Here is a 20841-nt window from a genome sequence, read left to right as displayed (position 1 = left end):
TCTTAAAGTCTCTGCTGGGGTTCGTCCCCTCCGCCTTCTCCTCCTGCTCTCCAACCTGCTCGAGCACTCAGGCAAGGCGGGCAGGACATCTCTTACCGTCTGCTTGCTGAGCTGCATGCCTCCTACCTCCAGCACCTCCAGCACCTCCAGCTCTGCTCCCTCCTCCTGTCCCAGACCCTCGTCGCTCTCCTTCCTCGCCTTCTGAATCACCTTCTTGAGGCTGGTCAGCTTCTCCGACAGAGCCTTCACGGCCTCCGACGGCTGGTCGATGGCGGTTGGCATGCTGATCACGGTGTCCTTGGAGAGCTCCCGCTCGACCTGCTCGAGCTTCCTCGCGTAGTCTTCGTTCTTCTCCCGCAGGTTCTCGTTCATGTTCCTCAGCAGCGCCAGCTCCTCGTTCCTCATCCTCATGATGTCCCTCAAGTTCTCCGCCTGCATCCCGCCCGGCGTGCTCGGAGGCAGCAGCTTGTCTGGGGTGACCTTCCTCCCTCCCTCCTCGCCCTCTCCCTCTCCCTCCTCGTTCACCTTGGAGTAGAGCAGCAGGCACTTCTCCTCGTGCATGGACTGCAGCTGGACGCATCGGTTCTCGAACTGCAGCTGGGCTCTCCTCAGCGCTCCCACCGCCTTCTCCTTCTCCCTGTTCTGCTCTTCGATCGCGATGCGCTGCAGCTCGATCTGGGCTCTGTGCCGGAGGTCCGACTCACGGAACAGCGCGGCCTTCTTGAACAGGAAGCGCAGCAGGAACTTCGCCTCCGCTCCATTCGCCTCCTTGATGGGCGCGTATGCCTCGGGCACCTCCATAGTATCGTCGTCTGCCCAGAGGCCGGAGGAGGACTCGAAGTCGGGAAGGGACTTGAGCTTCCTGTCTATCTGCGCGATCCTCTCCCTGTTGTAGTCAATCCTCGTGTTCTTCTCCTCGATCCCCTCGTTGAGCAACTCGATCTGCTCCTGCAGGTCGTCCGCCGACGAGCAGGACGACATCTCCGACGTCCTGTCCTTGCTCTCCCGCTGCTCTCCCCAGGCTTCCACCGGCTGCGCCCGTTTCCCCGCGCTGACGGTCTTCCTCTCGAGCTCCAACTGCAGCTTGTCTCGGCTCGCCACCACCTCCCTCACCTCAGCCCCCAGCTGCTTGTTGTCTGCCTTGAGCCGAGACAGCTCGGCCTGCAGCTTGCCTCGCTGCCCGTACTCCTCCAGCATGTTCTTCAGACGCGTCTTGGCGCGATTCATCTTGAACCTGTCCACCTTCTCGCTCATCGGCACCTGCGACCTCGTCCTGATCTGCAGCCCCTGCCGCCCTCCTTCTCCCTGCGACACCATCACTGAGGAGGAGACCACGGGCGCGCTGATCTTCTCCGCCTTCGCCACCCGCGCATGAGCAAGGGCGATCTCCCGGTTGTTGCGCTGCTGCGCCGCCCGCTCCTCCTCCCTCCTCCTTAGGACGCTCTTGAAGTGCGCGTTCTCCCGCTCCAGCTTCTTGATGGTGTACTCCGCCTTCTGCGCCGTCCTCTTCAGCTGCTGCACTTCCTTGTGGTGCCTCTCGCGCCACTCGCGGTACCTGCCACAGGGTCAGGAGGAGAGAAAGCGGGCCATTCGACAGGAGGAGGAGGGGATGGAGACGCCATCAGGAGGATGGGAAGGATAGGAAGGAGGGAGGAGGGAGGAGGAGGAGGAGGCACCTCGTTTCGTCTTCCTTCATCTTTCTGACGAGCTCCGCCTTGCTCTGCTTGCCCTTCTCAATCTCCTGCTGCAGCGAGTTGATTCTCTGCTGATCCCGATCGCGCTGCTGCATCCAGCGGGAGTATCCCTTCTCCTCGGTCCGCAGCTTAGAGACCTTCGCCTCCAGCTCCTTCACCCTCATCTGGTGTTCCTTCATCAGCCGCACCTTCTCCGACTCGTCCTGAGTCTTCAGCTTCTCCAACTTCTCCAGCGCCGTATGCGCCTCGTGCTCCGCGCTCTTCACTGCCTCCGCGTACGCCTGCATCCTCACCTCGTACGCCTGCTTCAGCTTCTCGTTCTCCGCCTTCTCCTTCATCAGCTGCTCTAGCAGCTTCTCCTTGCTGTCGATGGTGGCCGTCCAATCCCTCAGCTCCACCTCCTTCTGCAGCAAGCCCTGCCTCCACCGCCTCTCCTCCTCCTCTGCCAGCACAGCCTCCGAGCTCTCCGTCTCGAGCGGTGGCAGATCGTCTCCCTCATCGTCCGAGTCCAGGCAGAGCTCCTCCGGCAGCTCCTCCTCCCTCCTCTTGTCCTCGTGCTGTTTCAGAAGGTCGTCGAGCTTCTTCCTGAAGTCTCCCATCAGGTTCGGCGAGTCTCGAGTCTCCGCCTGCGCCTCCTCGTGCGGCGTCTTCTGCGCGGGGGAGGGAGAGAACGCCGCATGCACAGCAGGGGACATGGAGAGACGGGCCAGCCCCTGGTTCTCCAGCTTCAGAGCCTTGTTCTTCTTCGACAGCGCTTCTATCTTCTTCATCTTGGCGCTGAAGACCGTCTGGTCCCGCTGAACGTCCTGCTCCAGCTTCTTGTTCTGAGCTCGCAGCAGCTCCACCTCGCTCCTCGTTTCCAGCAGCTCAGCCTCCAGCTTCTTGATCCTCTCCTCCTTCTCCTCCAGGACCTGCAGTGCGATCAGGACCGCAGCAGCACGCGCAGCAGCAGCTGCCACCGTCAGCCCATGTTCTGCCGCCTCGTCCAAGGGCTTCCCGGTGTGCTCCTCGAGGAGGAAGCGGAACTTGTCTCTGTGAGACTCTACCTCAGCCATCTCAACCTTCTTGGCCTCCAGCTGCCGGAACGTCAGACAGCAGCAGACGCAAGCCGTTCCTCTCACCTCCTTCACTGCGTGCTGCATGTCGTTCTCGGCCTTCTCGAGCTTCAGCAGGAGCTTCACCTGCAACCCAATTATTTCTCCTCCTCCTCCTCCTCCTCCCAGCCACTCACGTTGTCTTGCTGGCTCTTCTTCAGCTCCGCCTTCACCGTCTCATCCGCCACTCCGATGTCCATGTGCTCGCCTCCCGTTACCTCCGGCAGCAGCCCCTGCAGGTCTTGCACGGACAGTCCCGCCTGCTTCAAGGCCGCGTCTCGCTCGCACTTCAGCCGCAGCATCTGCTCCTTCATGGCCTCTAGCTGGGCCTCACGAGGGTCTCTGTTCACCACGGGCTTGTTCTTGATGTTCCTCGCTCTATTGGCGTACACCAACGTGTTGTAGCTCTCGGCGAAGTTGCTGTCGGCCGGGCTGATGCAGGCGATCATCAACGTCCGGCTGTTCCCTCCGATGGAGTCTTGCAGCATGCGGGTCAGCTTCGAGTCCCTGTACGGCACGTGCGACCCCTTCCTGCTCTCGTCGCCCAACGCGCTGATCACGTTCCCGAGCACCTGCCACGTGTCACCAGAGGGTCCAGCAGGGAAGGGGGGAAGGTACCAGCAGCCCGTAGTTGATGTTGATGCCCTCCTTCAAGCGCTCTCCTGCCGCCTGCGTCCTCTTCGCCCGCTCAGACCCTGCCAGGTCTACGAAGTGGAACTTGCTCGTGATGCTCGACGGGCCGTGCGGCTCCTGCCCGCCCTCCGACTCCGAGCCGGAAAACTGCATGTCAGTGCTCTGCTCGATGGTGACCGTGAAGATAGCATGCGAGCGGGAGGAGACGGAGTTCATCGAGGTGCTCCCCACGCTCCTGCACACTGTCCCCCGCTCGAGGCAGTGGAACATCTCGTCGCAGGTCTCGACAGGCTCTTCGGTCACCCCAGTCACCACGATGCTGCCGTTGGGCCCTTCACGCAGCGAGATGTTCTTGTGTTTCCCGTGGAGGTGAGGCTGGTTGTCCAACAGGTCCTTGATCTCTTCGTTGTAAATCTCCAGGAAAGAAACGTGGATCTTGTACTGAACGTCAGGCTGTTTTACCTTCTGTTCTTTTATGTCGTCAAAGAGCTGTCGGATTGCTCTTGGAATGATTCCTTGTTCGTCTTCAAGCATGGCGTCAATGCTAGTGCTGCCCATGGTGTAGGTCTTTCCAGATCCTGTCTGGCCGTATGCAAGAACAGTGGCATTGTAACCCTTGAGACATCCTCGGACAAGCTCTCGTACACATTCATCATAGATGATTTCTTGCTGTGAGTCGGCATCGTACACCATATCAAACGTGAAGTACTTGCTTCCAAGCTTGATCTGCTCCTTATCGAGCGCTTGCACGCACGGCGACGCCTCCTCAACACGCTCGCGCGTTGACAAGGGTCGTGCCTGGTGAAGGGCAGATAAGTCCGAGCAAGAAGACAAGACAACATCATGAGAGTCTCACCCTGACAGCAACTCTGACAGAGCTCTTGTCCCCTCCCCATATATCTTTTCCGTTGTCATTCACCATCCTTGCTTGATGAAGCTGTTCTGTCCGTAGACAGAAGCTTCAACCTTCTTCTGACTCCCCAACTTGCCTTCAACCTGCACGCATTGTCAACTATCTAAATTTTGATGAAAATTATCATGAATGTATGGAATCTTGTCATCGCATGTAAGTTGGACAACTTGTAAGTTGGACAACTACTTCAGAGTTTGCTGTCAGCATGCTTGCTGTTCGCATTACACCTCTTGCTTTCCATATCTCTATGAAATCGAGAGCAAATCACGAGAGACATAGACGTGAAGCTCAACACAATCTCTTCAAGCTTTGTCGCATCTTTTCAACGACATCGCCATACCCCCGCCTTGCACGGCTGCTCTGTGGGCTCATGTGCAGGGGGAGCATAGCCAGGCAGTGGCGTGTAGATTTGAAATCAAACGACCGACAGTTATCAAACCGTTACGATTGATTCGGAAACTCCCGGCGGGGACTCAGTCCGTCCGACGGTCACGGTCACTTGGCGCCCGGCCCGCACGGTCACCTGAGTGACCGTGCGGGCCGGGCCGTCCGAAATCCGATGATCGCCTCCAGGGTCCGACGGTCCGGTCACGAGTCAAGCCTCAGGCTCGACTCTCCTGATTGCACGGTCCTCCTACTGGCGCCTTTTCACTTAACTTTGAGTAAAGGAGTCTTGGCAACTCACCAATGGTATACTGAGTGACTGAGGGGCCCACTGTCACCGATGGTTTGACGGCCCGGCCGGGTTGATGGTGACCTCACTGGGAGGCTCACGGCCCTGCCAGGGCCCGCCCGGTCTGGCCAGTTACACGAAGTTCAGTATTTTGAGGCACAAATATAATTATTTACCCACATCTCTGTCTGAAAATCTGATCCATCAAATCACTGAGGGGTAGTGGGAAGGAGAGAAATGGGTAGGGGTGGTGAGGCGTGGCCTTTCCTGTCATTTGTCATGTCGGCAGGAGGGAGGGAGGGAGGGGACTGAAGCGAGGGGAAGGTCGAACGAGAGAGGGAATGGAAGGATTGAGATAGTTGCAAGAGAAGATGAGGATATTCTCGCTCATTCTACTCAGTCTCTTCACCCCTGGGTCCTTCGGTACGACATGCTCGCAGACTGAATCCCTCTTCTCATTGGCGAAAACCGACCTTGTCTTCAACTGGTCGTCTGAGTTGGTAGTCTTCAACAACAATGTACATATCAACAGTACCTATGCCCATGGCTTCGATGTAAAGTATAATATTTCATGTGTTTCCAGCAATGTCAATTTTTTCGATTCGTTCGCCACTTTGCCAGAAGTGAACGGCAATGGCGATTTGCAATTCAAACTTTCACGGGGAAGAATAGGAGGGAACTTTCAATTCATCATTTCGGCTTCGATAGTCTCAGATTTGTCTGCGTGCGTAACTCAAGAAAGGTCATTGAACGTTACCTTTTTCACTGCTTTAGTGGATGCCCAGTTCAATGTTTCTTGCGTTCCCAACTCCACAACGTGCGCGCTCTCCGACTTCCCGAACATCTTTGCTTCTCAATTCCCTGAGTACATGATGAACGCAGATATCCGTCAATTGGACACAGGGTTGTTTTCGTTGAGACAGTGGTATTTCACCGGCCTTGATGCCCTGGCAGGTTCCGAGAGATTCAACTCCACAATGGACGTGGGAGAAACGTTGATATCCCAAACGATCTCAAGTCATGCACTCTTCTACGACGAATCACTTCAGAACAGGATTGTGTTCATTCCCCCACTTGAAGTCAACTCGGAGCAGAGTCCCGTTGAGAGCATACCCATCGTTGTCGAAATTCTATGTAAATATTTGCCTGTGAATGCGAGTGGAAAGCCGGACTTCCTTTATCCTGTTGAGAGCAGTGAAATCTTCCAATACCGGCAATATGAAATCGACGGGAAGTTCAAAAGTTGGATTCCAGATACGAACCCTCCCGAGTCTCTCGTCCAGAGGTACAACAATGAATCTTGGCTGGATGACCGGTACAAGCTTCGGTTTGTGATCCCTGCGAATGCCTCTGGAGAAGTGATGATCAAGATAAAGATCAAAGTAATCGACGTGGTGGTTGATGGCGATTTCCTGGTAAAGATCCTACCAATTCTCGAACCACCGGAATTTGTACTGTTTCCGGACCCTCTGCACATAGATCGAAACAGCGAGCCAGTCTGGATCAAAGTGAATGTGAGCAGCCGCGGGGGGTGGCTGGGAACGACTTTGTTGCCCTTGTTGCAGCCGGAAATCAAGCTGAAAGATGATCTGGTTCTAAGTGCAGTGAGCTACGAGGCTTGCGAAGAGGGTGACCCCTGTTTTCAGCTTGCCTTCTATCCAGACAGATATGGAGATGAAGAAATCACGGTGACCTTGCGCAATGTTGGCTTGAACTTCACCATCTTTGGGCAAGACAGCTCAAGTGTGAATATGACGATTCATGTGCGCTTCAAGAACATCGCCCCGATGTTTCAGCTAGAGTCGGAAATCTTGGTGTTGACCGAAGATTCCTCGTGCACTGATGGTTCAATTTCGAGCGACTTCAAGCCTATCAATTGCAAGAACACAGTCGATGACTTGCGATTTGAGTTTCTCAACTTCGCCTACGAAATCACGATGGGTCTATACGATGACAAAGGCCTTGGTTGCCCTCCGAACGATCCCTGGAAATACTTACTATGTAACAACCAGACTGGCACGTTCAATGTGAACTCCTCGGAAAGTTTGGATCTGCTCTTTGAAGAGCCACCAACAATAACTCCTGACGGAAACTTTAGTTTCAAATTGGCGAGCAATCAATCTGGTGAGGTCAAGTTGAATATCTCATTGACCGATGATGATCCTGTCATGCCATTGACCTATACAAGAATTCTGAGTATCATTGTCCTTCCCATCAACGATCCTCCTCAATTTGAGCTGCAGCCCCTGTTGACAACACAAGAAAATGCTTCGTTTCAGACAATCCCATCATTCATCACCAACATCACAGCAGGTTGCTTGGCATGTATAGACGAGACATCTCAGCTCGTTTCGTTCGAAGTGAGATACGACGTTGATCAGTCTTTCTTCGTTGACGGGAAGCAGCCAACTATCCTCGTCGAGCCTCATTCCCAGACTGCCACTCTCACTTTCGAAGTGCAAAAGAGCGTGTTCGGTCTCGTGCATCTATCAGTAAGAGCCATTGACAGTGGCAACACGCTCCGAGGAGGTTCTGATACTTCCCAGTGGCATAGTTCGACCCTGGAAGTCTTGCAAGTGAATTTCCCTCCATCATTCTCGATCATCGAGGAATCTGTCTTTGCTCGTGAGAACGTAGGAGTTGTGTCTTCCAGGAGAATCATATCTTCTATCAGTGCTGGAGCTCCCAATGAAAATTGTAAGCTTCAAGAGAGCTCTTACTGCAAGCAGCAGAACTTGACATTCAAGATCATGTACATCGACAGGAGTGATCTGTTCTTCCGTCTTCCCGTGATCGACGTGAACGGCAATATGACATTCGCGGTGGCTCCTTCCGTCCAGGGAGTGTCGAGAGTCTTCTTCAAGCTTGTCGATGATGGGAAAATAAATCCTGTGGATGCAGCGATCGGCAACCAGACAAGCATACAGGTGGTGTCAATCATCGTGCTCCCAGTAGAGCACAGGCCTGACTTCTCCCTATCTCAACGCGTTTCCTGCAAGAACCTGTCGAGCTCGATGCACGTGGCCTGCTTCTGTCCCAAGGTCATCGCAGGAACCAACTGTTCGGAGCTGTTGGCCACCAACAAGTTTTCGGTGGAATCGGATGCTGATGTATCAGTGGTGAACAACTTTGTCGAGCGAGTGTCGAACGCCAGAGGTTTCATTCCTGCCTCTCAGACCTCCTTCCTCGTCAACGCGACGTCTGGCAACCTCGAGCTGCTGAACTATTCCACCGACCCGTTCCTTTCACAAGCGGGGTTAGAGTATGTGACCAAGTACGCTTTTCTCAAGGACATGTCCTACATGTTTGCGATCGAGCCTGATGCAGACTCGCTCACTATCTTCAAGAATGACAACGGAGTTCTGAATGTCTTCGACCGCAAGGTGGATCAGTTCCATACCTTAACTTTCAGAGGTTTCAGCCCCACAGAGAAGTTTGACCGGACTCCACTGCATTTTGCAACGCAAGATGTCTTCACTGCAAACTTTTTCCACGAAGCCAACAACACGTACCTGGCTGCAAGTGGCGGAGGAGAACTGACAAGAAATCTGGTTGATTGGGCAGCTTTAGATGTAAGGCTCTTCTTTTGCTTCTCGTAACCCGCTGACATGTTTGCTTGTCAGATGCCTGAGCAGGAGTTCAAGCAACGGTATCAAGACTTCTTGTATCCCCAGGATCTATGGAGCAAGACTTCAGCATGCTGGGTGATGGATATAGACAGTGTCTTCAGCGCAGCAGGCGTGAGTGAGAGCGAGTTGCATGACAGATTCAACGTGGATGCTTCTTCCTTCTATGCACAAGTCCAGCGGTCAACCGACCTTTCGTATGAGAGGATTACAAACTTCTCCTGCTCGGACCTGAATGGTTGCAGCATGTCTAGGGACAAGCTGGCAATCGACTACGAGCATTGCCCTGCATTCGCTCAAGCTGTTGTGTCTGGCTGTCCACTTTGTACCGAGCAGTATCCTTCCAACGTCAAGTTCGCCACTTTGCGCGACCTCACCGGTAAGACTGGCCCCCTGGTGCTCCCGGGCCCTCTCTGCAAGAGAAGGGACGTCTGCACGTACCCCATCTGCAACAGCAGGTACAGGTGGTGGGACAAGGTAGTTGCCATGGACTGGGACGCCGAGTCTGATCAGGTCGACTTGCGAACTTTCGTAGCGAGCAACCGCAGGCTCTCGGTGATGCAATTCGACGACAACCTGAACACTGGCCTCTTCCTTACCTACGACATGAATACTGTGATCCAGAAAATGCCGAAGGCAGAGTTCAGCGTTGAAACCTGGTTCACTATCGAGGCCACTCCCGACGCTGACCTTGACTTCCAGCAGCCAAGGTTCCGTTACCTCGTCGGGGTAGAGCAATCCACTACCGAGTGTGCCCAAGGCTGGTCACTCTCCTACTCTCACACCCAATCTCAGACAAGCTTCCGTTTCTTCGTGGGGACAGCTTGTGCTGATGTGTTGGCCAAGACAGCCAGCGCTGACGCCAGTCTCCTCGTCCAGCTGCCAACGATCGCCAACGGCCGATGGGTCCACATCATCGGGACTTACAATGGCACCCACATGCTCCTGCTCTACAACGGGGTCCAGTACTCCAAGACACTCAAAAACGTCACCTGTGGGCCCATTCTTTACCCCGGACTGACCAGCTACGACCAGCTGAACTTGAGGTGCAACAGGAACCCTTACAACTTCTCAGTGGGCGCGGGCAAGAATGGAGGATGGAACTTTGACGGCAACTTCAAGAATCCAGGGCCTGGCAGTGCGCACCAGGGAATGTTGCACATGGTCAGGATCTACAACGATCCCCTGACCAAGGAGGAAGCTATCCTTCAGTACCTGAGGAAGAAGCCGAAGATGGACGAGAACACTATCGACCAGTCCACCGTCTCTTTCTCCTCCATCGCAGTCGGGGACGTTCTCGTCCCTAACGTTGACTTCGCTCTAGCTCACAACCCCTCTGACATCCTCCTGCAAGGAAACTTTGACGCGAAGTTATCCTACTCCTGCCGTTGGGAGGTCTCCCTCCTGAATATCACTGAGTCCTCCCCAGCTACCATTACCAACGGCTCAACGGGCTACCAGCGGCTCTCCTGCACCAGCCCCGACTGGACCCACGGGGTTCGGGTTGCCGATTTCTATATCAGCCTCGACCAAAAGACCTCCAGCGAAACCAACAGCACCCTCGGCAGCACCACCATCAGCACTCCGTTGTGGCAGAGAGTGTGCCTGGACCCCAAGTGCGGCTTCATCTACGAGAGGATCAAGAGAAACACCTCTTGGATCTTCGGTTCGCCGTTCCTTCAGGACGGAGCAACCCGGTGGCTGCTGACAAGCAAGGTCACCTCTGTCCCTCTCTTCTTCCACTTCTCGACACCCAGCTTCCTCTTCAAGGTCTCCTCTGCCTTCCTCCAGGTCACCAGCCATGGCGTCGGTTACGTTGACGGCAAGTACCGAACGGAGCAGCAGGAGGCGAGCTCTGCGCTCTCCTTCTTCGGCGAGTGTCTCAACGGACTAGATGCGGCTCTTCGTAGCCCGAGATGCAGCAGGAACCCCCTTGGAGTCGTCCTGGACGTGGGCTGGGGAGATGAGACCGCAAGCATCTCTCTTTACTACCCTGATGGCTCCACCCCGATGGAGGACACAGTCACGGGCATCACGATCCTGTCCCCTGGTTCGAGTTACGTAGCAGGAAGCTGGAAGACTTTGACCGGATGTCAAACTCCTGCCAATGGGACGTTTGACGTCAACCCTTCCACCGGCGGCGTCGTCTCTTTCACAATCAACGTGCACGGCGTCGGTTGCAGCCTCGGGCTGGTCACGGCGAACCTCCAGCTCCTGTACTCAGACACATCGAGTCCGCAAGCCGCCTCTGTGACTTTCGTCTCCTTTGTGCTCAACAGCAGCGAGATCATGACGGAAGGGGTCGTGGAAGAGCCTGTCATCGTCATCGACCACCATGGCGGCTCGGGCTTCGCTGCCAATTGCTCCTACAACTCCACCGGGCATGTCACTGGGGTCGTGATCGACAACCATGGCAGCGGCTACAGCGCCCTCTCTCCTCCCTCCCTGCGATGTTTCGGAGCAGTTTTGACCGCCCACGTGCCCAGCGGCGTCAACCTGACAGCCCAGGTGGCCCACGGGTTCCAGTACGAGCTGGTGCAGGGCAGAAGCCTGGTGAACATGCGCGAACTTCGCTTCGGTCAGGATCACGGCAAGTGGAGGAAGGGCAGTTGGCCGTACTGGAGCAGTTCCTCTTCCATCTACCCCATGAAGGCTGACAATGCTACTTACCTGATCGTCAGCAGCAACTTCGACGGGCTCATCGCCAGCCACCTCCTCCCAAGCAGTGAGGGGAGGAGAGTCAACGACCCCGAGCATTCCTTCCTCCTCTTCCTCGATGACTCCTCGGGGTTCCCCCTCGTCAACTGTGTGCAGGAGATTGAGACCTCGGGCGCTATCGCATGGCGATCGTTCAGCATGTTCGACGCCTCGTTCCTCGTCGCTCTCAACTTCTACCAGCTCGACTCCAACGGCTCCCTTCACACTGACTCCTTCTCCGACGTCTTCCTCTTCCTCCCCAGCAACGACACAGCTCAGCTGCAGAGCCCGAGGGGAGACTGCTCCTACCTCTCTCCTCATGGCTCGAGCCCCGTCCGCGTGCAGAGCGTGAGACATGAAGATTCCTTACTTTTTTCCTCGTGACATCTTCTCAGCACACCAAGTTTCGAACCCAAGGGGCAGCAGACGCGAGGCTCTTTACCATGTACAACAACCAGAGACGACGGAGGGTACCGACTCTGCTGCCCTACGGTTCTAGTCGTTCTTATGTTCCATCCCAGATGCCATACATGGTCGTTGCAAACTATTTCGACACGTCCACTACTTCCCCGCCACCGTCGAAGCTTTACCGTTTAGGAAGGTCTGATGACATTCTCCGTGTTGAATTGTTTTGCCTCCCCGCTCTTTGCTCTTTGCTCTTTGCTCTTGCTCTTGCTCTTGTGTTGCATATAGTATGGTCCCCCTGTCTACGTGCTGATCTTATACTGAAACTCTCCGCGTCTTCTTCTCTCAGGATTGTCAACTCGACCCACACTCAATTCAGCACATCAAACTTGATGTCCTATCCAGCTTGCTCGGACTCCTTACATCCTTGTTCCAACAACACAGATTGCAAAATCCATCGGTCAGTTCTTGATCGCATTGGTCAAAACTCCCGGCTTCTCACTCCCTTCTGCCCTCCCTTCACTCCTTCACTCCTCCTCCCCTGTTTCCTCTTTCCTTCGTTCTCCCTCTTTCCTTTGTCCCACTCTGTCTCCTTCAAGTGTCACTTTTTCATCGCAATTTATCATCTTGATTCGATTCTTCTTGATCAGGTGTGATGTAAGCTGCGTTGTTGAGTTTCAAGGTCAAGCATACTCCAAGACCTGTCTCTGCAGCAATAACATCAGCAACATGTGCACAACAGACAGCGAATGTAACGTTGACGTGGAGTGCAAACCTCACAGCTGGGAAGTTGAGGCGGAGAATCATCAGTGGTGCTTGCAAGGAAATCAAGTTCTTCTCGGAGAACAGCCTGAAGGGAACATGATGTTGTGTGAGATTCAACAGTTTGATACCCAACTTGCTTCGTCTGTTGAGTATATCTCTTCTGGGCCCTCTCATATCATCATGTTTGGATCCGATTCTTCTCCTGTCAAGGTTGTTTTGATTGATGATATGATATTGTTTCCTGACTTTCTCCTTCTCGTTCCTCTCGTCCTTTTGGTTTTTCTCTTGTTTTCTCCTCCTCCTCCTCCTCCTCCTCCTCCTCCTCCTCCTCCTCCTCCTTTCCTTCTCTTTTCTCTCTCCCACAGGTTTTCATGGCACGTGAAGGCTCCGAACTGTTTCAGAGCTTACAAGAGATCAGCACTCGTCGCGTCACCTTCCTTCGCTCCTTCTACTCAACCAGCCTGCAAAGTTCTTTCCTAACTGTGGTGGAAGAGGAGGGAAGCAGAAACTTTGGGTGGAATGGGACGAAACTGGTCGAGCAGCAGAGATTGGCAAATCTCGGAGGGACGTGCAGTGACTACGTGGAGACTGGTCAAGGAGGGATGGGCGTGTTGGTCGGCGGACAGACTAAGTTAGACAACCGTCTCTTACTCTTCAGCGTTTACACAGAGAAGCTTTACGGCCTCGTACAGCCCAACGCGATCTCACTCAGCCCGGACGAACGATTCCTGTACGTCCTTTCTTCCTTCTCTCGCTCCATGTTTTGTTTCGACCGGAACCTGTCAAACGGCGAGATCGACGTGTCCTTCACCCTTAACTGCCAAGACTGCCCGCTCCCCTACAACTCTTCCTTCTCCCCCCTGTGGATCTCCGAAGAGGATCGATGGGGAGATGTTGCAGACTTCGTCATCAGCAGCGACGGGCTGTTCCTCTACTCCATCAAGACCTATCGGGCCTGCATCGAGATATGGAGTCGAGATATAGCCTCCGGATCCCTCATCTTCCTCCAATCCTCTTGTGTGAGTCAGGAGATGCAAGAGCTCCTCTCCTCCCCTGCCGCCATCGCCCTCTCTTCTTCCGGCAGTCGCCTCTTCGTCGGCTTCTCCTCCTCCCAGTCTCTCGCAGTGTGGGAGAGGAGCAACAAGACTGGAGCTCTCTCTTTCCTCGACTTCGTCCGGCAGGGGACAAGAGACGTCATGACGATGAGCGGAATGGAGGGGGAGGCATGAAAGCTTTCCTCGTCCTGTCACAGACTACCTCAATCTGCAAGCATCCAACGTTTCTCTTGCTCTCTGCGCGTCTCAGGGGACAAAGTTCCTAGGGCTCGACCTGCTGGCTCTTTCCTTCTGCTCGTTCTACGACCCGAGCAGTCAAGATCGCGTCGTGATCCTTGCATGGAATGACTTGTCATCGCGGTTTGACGTGAAGTATGATGCCAAGGTAGACAGTGGAGTGATGGAGATGGAGTTCTTTCAGGTATGACCTTGAGACTTCCGCGATGCTTCCTGAATCTTCTTGCACCAGGTCGAAGTCGTCGACGGCCAGCCCTCCTTGTTCCTTGCAGTGATGAAGCAGAACGGAGAGGTTGAGGTTGAAATGTGGGACGGGAAGAAGGAAAGTCTTGTGTTAGCTCAGAGGCTGCAGTCTACACCTCTGCCATACGATGCCGAAGCCTGTCATTGTATTTGCGATGACCCACTTGGAGTCAATGGCCCGTGCGTCAGCCTCGGCGGCGTCAAGAGTTCTCAGAGTGCGGCAAACAGCTCCAAAACTTGTCAAAGTCAACCCCTCACGATGGTTCCAAGTCACATCAAACATTTCCTGATCAAAGAATCGCGTGACAGCCTACTGATCGCCTCGTTCTTCTCTTCTTCATCTGCGCTCAGAAGCTGTTCAAGGTTGAAACGATGTTGTTGCACATTTTGTCAAGGAATGACACGTAGACAGGTCCTACACCCTCATCTACCGACTCAACGTCGACTTAGTCGACCCAGCATTTGCAAACGGCCTCAACTTTGAGCTGTTTTACATTCTCCCAACCTCCGGTGATTGTAGAAGTGCGTCGTGTCAGACTCTCTGACTCTTGTTCAGGTTCTGTTATGATCGATCACGTCAGGATAGTCGAGAATGGAAACGTGTTTGACCTGATGAGGTGAGCGGAACAGTCATCGACCCTTATCACTAACGACTTCTATCCCCAGCGTTGCCAACATGGACGAGGACTCGTCGTCCGAAATCCTCTCGTTCATCCCGTACGCCTACAACCATCACCTTGAGTACAATGCAGGCACCTTCACTCTCTTTCAGACTCTCTCGCATACAGGTAAGACAAGGTGTTCTTTCATGTCCTGTCCTTATGTCTCCTCTCGCTCCAGGTCTCACGTCACTCGCTTTCTTCGAGATCGCTGGCGCGGGTCAGTTCCTGTCGACGTCCACCCAGCAGAACACGACGAGCCTGCTGGCGTCTGTGCAAGGGACGGACAGTTTGAACATCACATCGTCGTGGATTATGAAGTGGAATGGATCTCAGTTCGAAGACTATCAGGAGTTTCATCTCAACTACAACCTTTCTTCTCTCTCTCTCTCCTCCAACGTCACTTGCAACATCTCGGATGGTCAGAGCTGCAGCCAGGCATCTTCTGCCAACCCGTTCAACTCGGACTTTGTGGGGGCGATCAATGCGCAATATTTCTTGGACCTCGACATGGAGTCTTACCTCATCGTCTCAGCTTCACTTTGCCATCCCTTCCTCAACAATGGCATGTGCAATGGGTCATCGCCATCGTCCAAGTTCCTCCAGTGGAACAGGGTGACGATGAAGTTCGAAGATGTCTTCGACGTCACAGACAACCTCAACGAGATTTACTACGGGCGACCGATCCCTCTCAGTCACTTTGACCACCTCCGCCATGTTGCCTTGAAGGTCAACACAGGAAGGCTGATGTCATGGACCTTGTTTCCGACCGACAACGTTCTCTGGCTCATTGCAAACAACCTTGATCGACCAGCTCTCTTGTTTCCTTTCAACTTCACCGTCTTCGACGGTTTCTCCGCAGTCTCGTCCCTTGCAGCCGACCATGATGGACGGAGGCTGGTCTCCACTTCTCAGAGGGAGGCAGCGCTGGTAGTGTTGCGCGTTGACCCTCGTTACGACCACGAAGGAAACCTCTTCTCCATGTTCGCCCTCCAGCAGAAGATTGCAGACGAAGATCCGGGCCCCTACTACGACGGGCGCACTCGTTACGGTCTGCGAAGGGTCAACACGATCTCTATGGAGAAGCGGGAGTGTCCTTACAACTCTTCCCTCTCCTGCGAGCTGGTGCTGGTTCGAGGGACTGTCCCTCGCAACGAGCTTCCCTGCGGCGTTTCCCCTCCTATTCGCGCTTGTCCTCCCGGCATCTCCTACCTCTGTCAGAGCTTCCTCGACCCCCTCAGCCCTCCCCCCGTATGCAAGGATTACAACTTCGCGGTCAACGTCCTCGGCGGCGACCCCGTCGGTTTCTCGTCTCCTCCCCTCGTCTACAGCTCGTTCGGGCTGCTCCTCGGCTCTCTCAACTTTTCCCTCCTCCCTGCTCGGGCAGGATCGGCTCAGCTTCTCCTTACCATGCTCAAGCCGCTGCCTCCCCCCGTCTTCCTCAACGGCGCTGAGAACCTTCCCCAGCTTCTCAACTGGACCAGGAAAGAAGAGGAGTTCTATGTGCAAGTGATCAGGACGCCAAGGGTGCCAACCATGATGGTCAGCAACGTCGAGATGGCTGCGGATGATGGCAGTCAACAATCAGTCACTTTCGCTCAAGAAATTCTGCTTGACGTGAGTTGTTGTTTCACTTCTCCGTCTCTCCCCCTCCCTTCCTCCTCCTCTGCTCTCCTCCCCTTCCCTCCCCTCCTCTCCCCTCCTCTCCCCTCCCCCTTGTCCTCCTCGCTCCCCCTCCCGTCTCCTCTCAAATCGAGCACTTGTTGTTGAAGCTTGAGCGACAGGAGCAAGAATACCTGAACCTGTCATGGATCTGGAGTGCAAGAAACTGCTCCCTTCTCTCGACTGCCAACAACACCTTACTTAGCGCGGCACTGAACAGGACGGTTGAGGCTGACAGCTGTTTGACATCTCCGAAATTCGAGTAATCTCATCATCATCATCATCATCATCTTCTTCTTCTTAATCTTCTTCTTAATCTTCTTCTTAATCTTCTTCTTCTTCTTCTTCTTCTTCTTCTTCATGTTCATCATCTTCATTTACCTCTTTTGCCTCGTCCCTCACAGTGTCTCACATCCTTGTCTGCAGGTTCTCCGGGAGCTCTGGAGTTCTGACCTGTAGCCCTTTCTCGTTCTCTACAAGGAAGGTGAGCAAAAGAACGCTCTCTGCTCTTTGACATCAGCTGATGCTCCTTCCTGCTTCCTCCTCCTCCTCTTCCTCCTCCTCCTCCTCCTCCTCTTCCTCCTCCTCCTCCTCCTCCTCTTCCTCCTCTTCTCTCTTCCCTCGTTCTCGTTCTCATCCCTCCTCTCCCTCCTGATCAAGTTTTCCTCCTCCTGATTGACCTTTCCTCCTCACAGGTTTGTTTCAGTGTCGCCATCGTGCAGACTGTTTCATGGAACCCCATCGTCGGCTCTCAGTTGAGGTCGTACCAGATGGAATTCAACCTCACTCTCCTCCCTCTCAACCTCCCACCTCTCTTCTCCCCGCGCCCATCCTCCTTCGATCTCTGCGAGGACAGCGGTTTCCAGACCTTCAACGGGTTTGTGGGAGGATGCACAGTAGAGCTTTCCCTGTGCTCCTTGAACTCTTCGTTGACTCCTCATCCGACTCCGTTGCCGGGGTCGTCGTCAAACTATCCCGACGGTCTTTTCAACGAGCCCCAGCAGCAAGTTTCGTTTGTGTTGCAGCATGTCAACCAGCAGGCGGATAGCCCGTGGAGTAGCCTGGGCCTGGCGGTCTTCGAGCACTTTTCCGTCAACAGCACTGGGACGCTGGTGGGTTCTATTGGGTTGCATCCTGTTGTGTCTTTTTTTCTTTTTCTTTTTCTTTTTTCCTCTTGATTGTGTGCTGTGTTTGCTTGTGAGAGGGACTGACATGCACTGTAGCTCTTTGCAATCAGCAACAACTACAACGGAGATTTCAGCGCATCGCTGATCGTGTACGACGATGGCCAGGGAACGAGGGGAGGGTCAAACTCGACGAAGCTGACGCTCATGTTCCGCGTGCTGCCCGTTAACGATCACGCCAGCATCATGCTGGGTCACGTGACCTGTCTCTTCTCATCGTCGATGGCTGGACAAGTCAGGAGGACAGTCAGCGACTTCTGGCTGACCAGCCTGTACAAGAACTTCATCTTCAACGAGTCAAACTGCTCCGTGCGTTACAACCTCTATGGCAGCTACGTGGACGAGACTGTAGCTCTGCCGGGGGCGATTTCGATCCTGCAGCCGCTGGACGAATCCTTGCAGCATGTCAACGTGTCGGTGAGGGTCCTTAGCGGCGGAACTCTCTTCTCTCTTCCTCCTTCTATCGATCGCAATCTCACTCTCCACCTTCCTCTTGCTGGCAAGATGATTGGAGAAGCTGTGTTGATGATCTCTGTTGTGGATTCGATGCCGTCCTGTCGATCGACAGTCGATGGGCTACAAGTGGGGCAGGATGTTCTCAAGACGGAGATCGTTGCCCATGTCAATGTTGACTCTTTCCAGCAAGTTCCCAACTACACGATGGTTTCGTACATCGAGTTCACAGGTTTGTACTCTAAATCATGTCTACGCAATACTTGTCATCATCATCATCATCATCATCACCACCACCACCACCACCACCACCACCACCACCACCACCATCATCATCATCATCATCCAGCTTACAGCTTACAGCTTACAGCATCGTCCCTGATTCTTCTTCCAGATCAACCAGGACTGCACTCTTATCCAAACTTCGTCACCTTCGACAACTTCCACCTCGATGTCAACTCCTCCTTCCGTTTCTTCTCCTTCTCCGTCGACTGCGTCTCCACGGCTGAAGGAATGTTCCTCGTTACTCCATACATCGATTCACACGGCACCTTGCTCTACTCTCCCTCCCCTGGTTTCGGAGGGAAGGGTCAGTGCAGAGTTCAGATCAGCCTGCCTGCCTTCCAGATCACTGCTTCCTCCTTCAAGACCTTCTCCTTCCTCCTGGTCCCCCGGCCGTACCTTCAGCAAGTCTCTCCGCTCCTCGCTCGCATGCTCCAGGAGACCTCTATCACCATCGTCGGAAACAACTTCGAGGCCCCAGCTCGCTCCCAGCTACCCTCAAACTTCTCCATCTCCGTCCTCGTTTCTGAGACCGTCGGAGTCGACGAGCTCTGGAGCAGCTGCCTGGACATCGTGGTGGTGAGCAAGGAGAGGATAACGTGCAGAATCCCAGCTGGACGGGGAGCGAGATCGATCCGCGTGAGGGTACAGGACGTGCTTCCTCTGGAGGACACGCTCTATGAGGCCCTCGTCTCCTACGAGACCATCTATGGAGGAACAGCCGTCGATCAACACTGCCAGGTCGACTTTCGTTTCTTCCTGTTGCAGCTGCACTGCCCCTCTTCTCTCCTCTCCTTCTCTCTCCCCCTTGTTCGCATCCTTCCTTCCCCCGCCTACACCTTGTCCCGCTGACCGAGCTCCTCTTCACTCCTACCCTCTCTGCTACTCCACTCATTTCTTTCCTTCTCTCCTCCTCTCCTCCTCCTTTCTCTTCTCCCCTCACCCTCTCTCCTCTCCCGCACTGATTCCTTCTTACTCACTCGCATTTCAGGCGTTTGGAGCTCCCTGGCCCCACCAGCAAGCGTACGATGAGTTCTGTGGCATGAGGGGGTTGCTGGCCGTCAGTCCAGCAGCCTTGCAGCAGCCGTCGAGTTTGTGGCTGTCGGGGATGAACATCAGTGGTACGGTGAGGGCGATCGCAACGTGGAACGACTTGCTAGTGGCTGGTGAGAATAAGTTTCAGCAAAGTGCTTTTCTCCTCCTCTACCTCCTCTTCCCTCCCCTCCCTCCCCTCCCCCCTCCTCAACTTTCCCCTGCCCTCTTCGTTCGCATCCTTCTCTCATGTTTTTCTTCTAGCTGGGAGTTTCTCCGTTGTGCAGAACGTGGAGGCCAGGAGCGTCTTTCTGTTCAGCTTCAGCTCTCGAGCAGTCGAGACTCTCGACCTCGGACTCGACGGTTCCGTCAGTACTATCACCCTCTCCTCCTCGCGTGCTGGGCTCCTGGCGGTCGGAGGAAGCTTCTCCTCTGTCTTTGCGAGCTTTGGAAGGATCAAGAGCGGAGGGTTCGCCTTGTATGACCTTGTGAACAGGTTTCCTCCTATCCTCACATAGATCCTCTTCCTTCACCTCCTGCTCCTGCTCCTGCTCCTGCTTCGCCTGCTGCTGCTGCTGCTGCTCCTCCTCCTCCCCTTCCTCCTTCTCTCGAATCCTTTCTGCATTCTGCCGTTCCTCGCCGCGCTACTCTCCTCCCCCTCGTCCTCAGATTTCCATCCTTCCTCTTCCCTTCTGACCCTCACTCAGATCGTGGATTTACGACACCGAGATCAACGTCGACGGGGTCGTTTCTGCCATCCTCGACGTCAACGGAGAATTCTTCGTTGCCGGCAGTTTCACACGAGCAGGAACCCAGAGCGCACGGAACATCGCCAAGCTCACCGGAGGAGGAGGAGGAGGAGGAGGAGGAGGAGGATCAAACTTCGTCTGGAGCTCTCTCGGTGCTGGGATACAGGGAGAAGTCTTGTCACTTGCCAGCGATCTTGAGGGTCGTGTTTTTGTTGGGGGAAGGTTCACAAAGGCAGGGCAGGAGGAGGTGCTCAACATCGCCAGATGGGATGGAGGAGGAGGAGGAGGAGGCTGGACTCCTCTACTCGATCCTCTGTGCCTCCGCAAGAGCCCCGGGGTCTGCGGACTCAACGGAGACGTTCTTGCGCTTGCTGTGGTGGGGGAGATGCTGTTTGCAGGAGGAAGCTTCAACATAGCGGGAGGGGCAGTGGTAGAGAACATCGCCATGTTCACTGCGGGGAAGTGGAGCAGCGTAGGAGGAGGAGTCAACGGCCCGGTCTACGGCCTCCGCTCGTTTTCTGTGCCCGGCACAACGTCAGGATTCTGCGTGAAGGTGGCTGGGAGTTTCTCAGAAGCAGCAGACGAGCGAGGAAAGATGCAGGTTGACGGCCTTGCCAAGTGGTGTGGAGGAGACCCGAGTCTGTTTGTTGAGTGGAGCGGAGGAGGAGGAGGAGGAGCAAGCGTCGCCAGGGAGTTCTGGGAGGCGATCGTGTCGCCCGTGCCGGGGGTAATCATCAGTGCGATCGGCGAGTGAGGCAGGGCAGAATTGCGCTGGATGTGTTTGT

General features: G+C 54.6%; 2 protein-coding genes across 2 annotated transcripts; one reads left to right on the top strand and one right to left on the bottom strand.

The window, feature by feature from the left end:
* Nucleotides 1–3126: 3126 nt before the first annotated feature.
* Nucleotides 3127–4222, bottom strand: GUITHDRAFT_54869 (hypothetical protein; the record flags this gene model as incomplete). The annotated part of the gene is made up of 2 exons (XM_005840137.1): nucleotides 3127–3360; nucleotides 3407–4222. Coding segments are annotated over 2 exons (1050 nt in total), but the record flags the coding sequence as incomplete, so codon positions are not given.
* A 1156-nt stretch (nucleotides 4223–5378) lies between these two features.
* GUITHDRAFT_100923 (hypothetical protein) lies at nucleotides 5379–20810 on the top strand (the record flags this gene model as incomplete). The annotated part of the gene is made up of 21 exons (XM_005840136.1): nucleotides 5379–8579; nucleotides 8631–11678; nucleotides 11726–11800; nucleotides 11852–11931; nucleotides 12386–12606; nucleotides 12885–13624; nucleotides 13806–13976; nucleotides 14025–14297; nucleotides 14345–14409; nucleotides 14448–14545; nucleotides 14592–14652; nucleotides 14702–14823; nucleotides 14876–16311; nucleotides 16479–16618; nucleotides 16783–16840; nucleotides 17052–17482; nucleotides 17594–18225; nucleotides 18388–19016; nucleotides 19267–19441; nucleotides 19572–19803; nucleotides 20015–20810. 21 exons carry the CDS (start codon nucleotides 5379–5381, stop codon nucleotides 20808–20810), a joined length of 12684 nt encoding a protein of 4227 aa, XP_005840193.1.
* Between the last annotated feature and the right edge of the window lie 31 nt (nucleotides 20811–20841).

The sequence above is a fragment of the Guillardia theta genome, assembly GCF_000315625.1.
Source record: "Guillardia theta CCMP2712 unplaced genomic scaffold GUITHscaffold_6, whole genome shotgun sequence".
NCBI classification, from domain to species: Eukaryota; class Cryptophyceae; order Pyrenomonadales; family Geminigeraceae; genus Guillardia; species Guillardia theta.
This window is presented reverse-complemented; position numbering and strand designations above follow the sequence as displayed.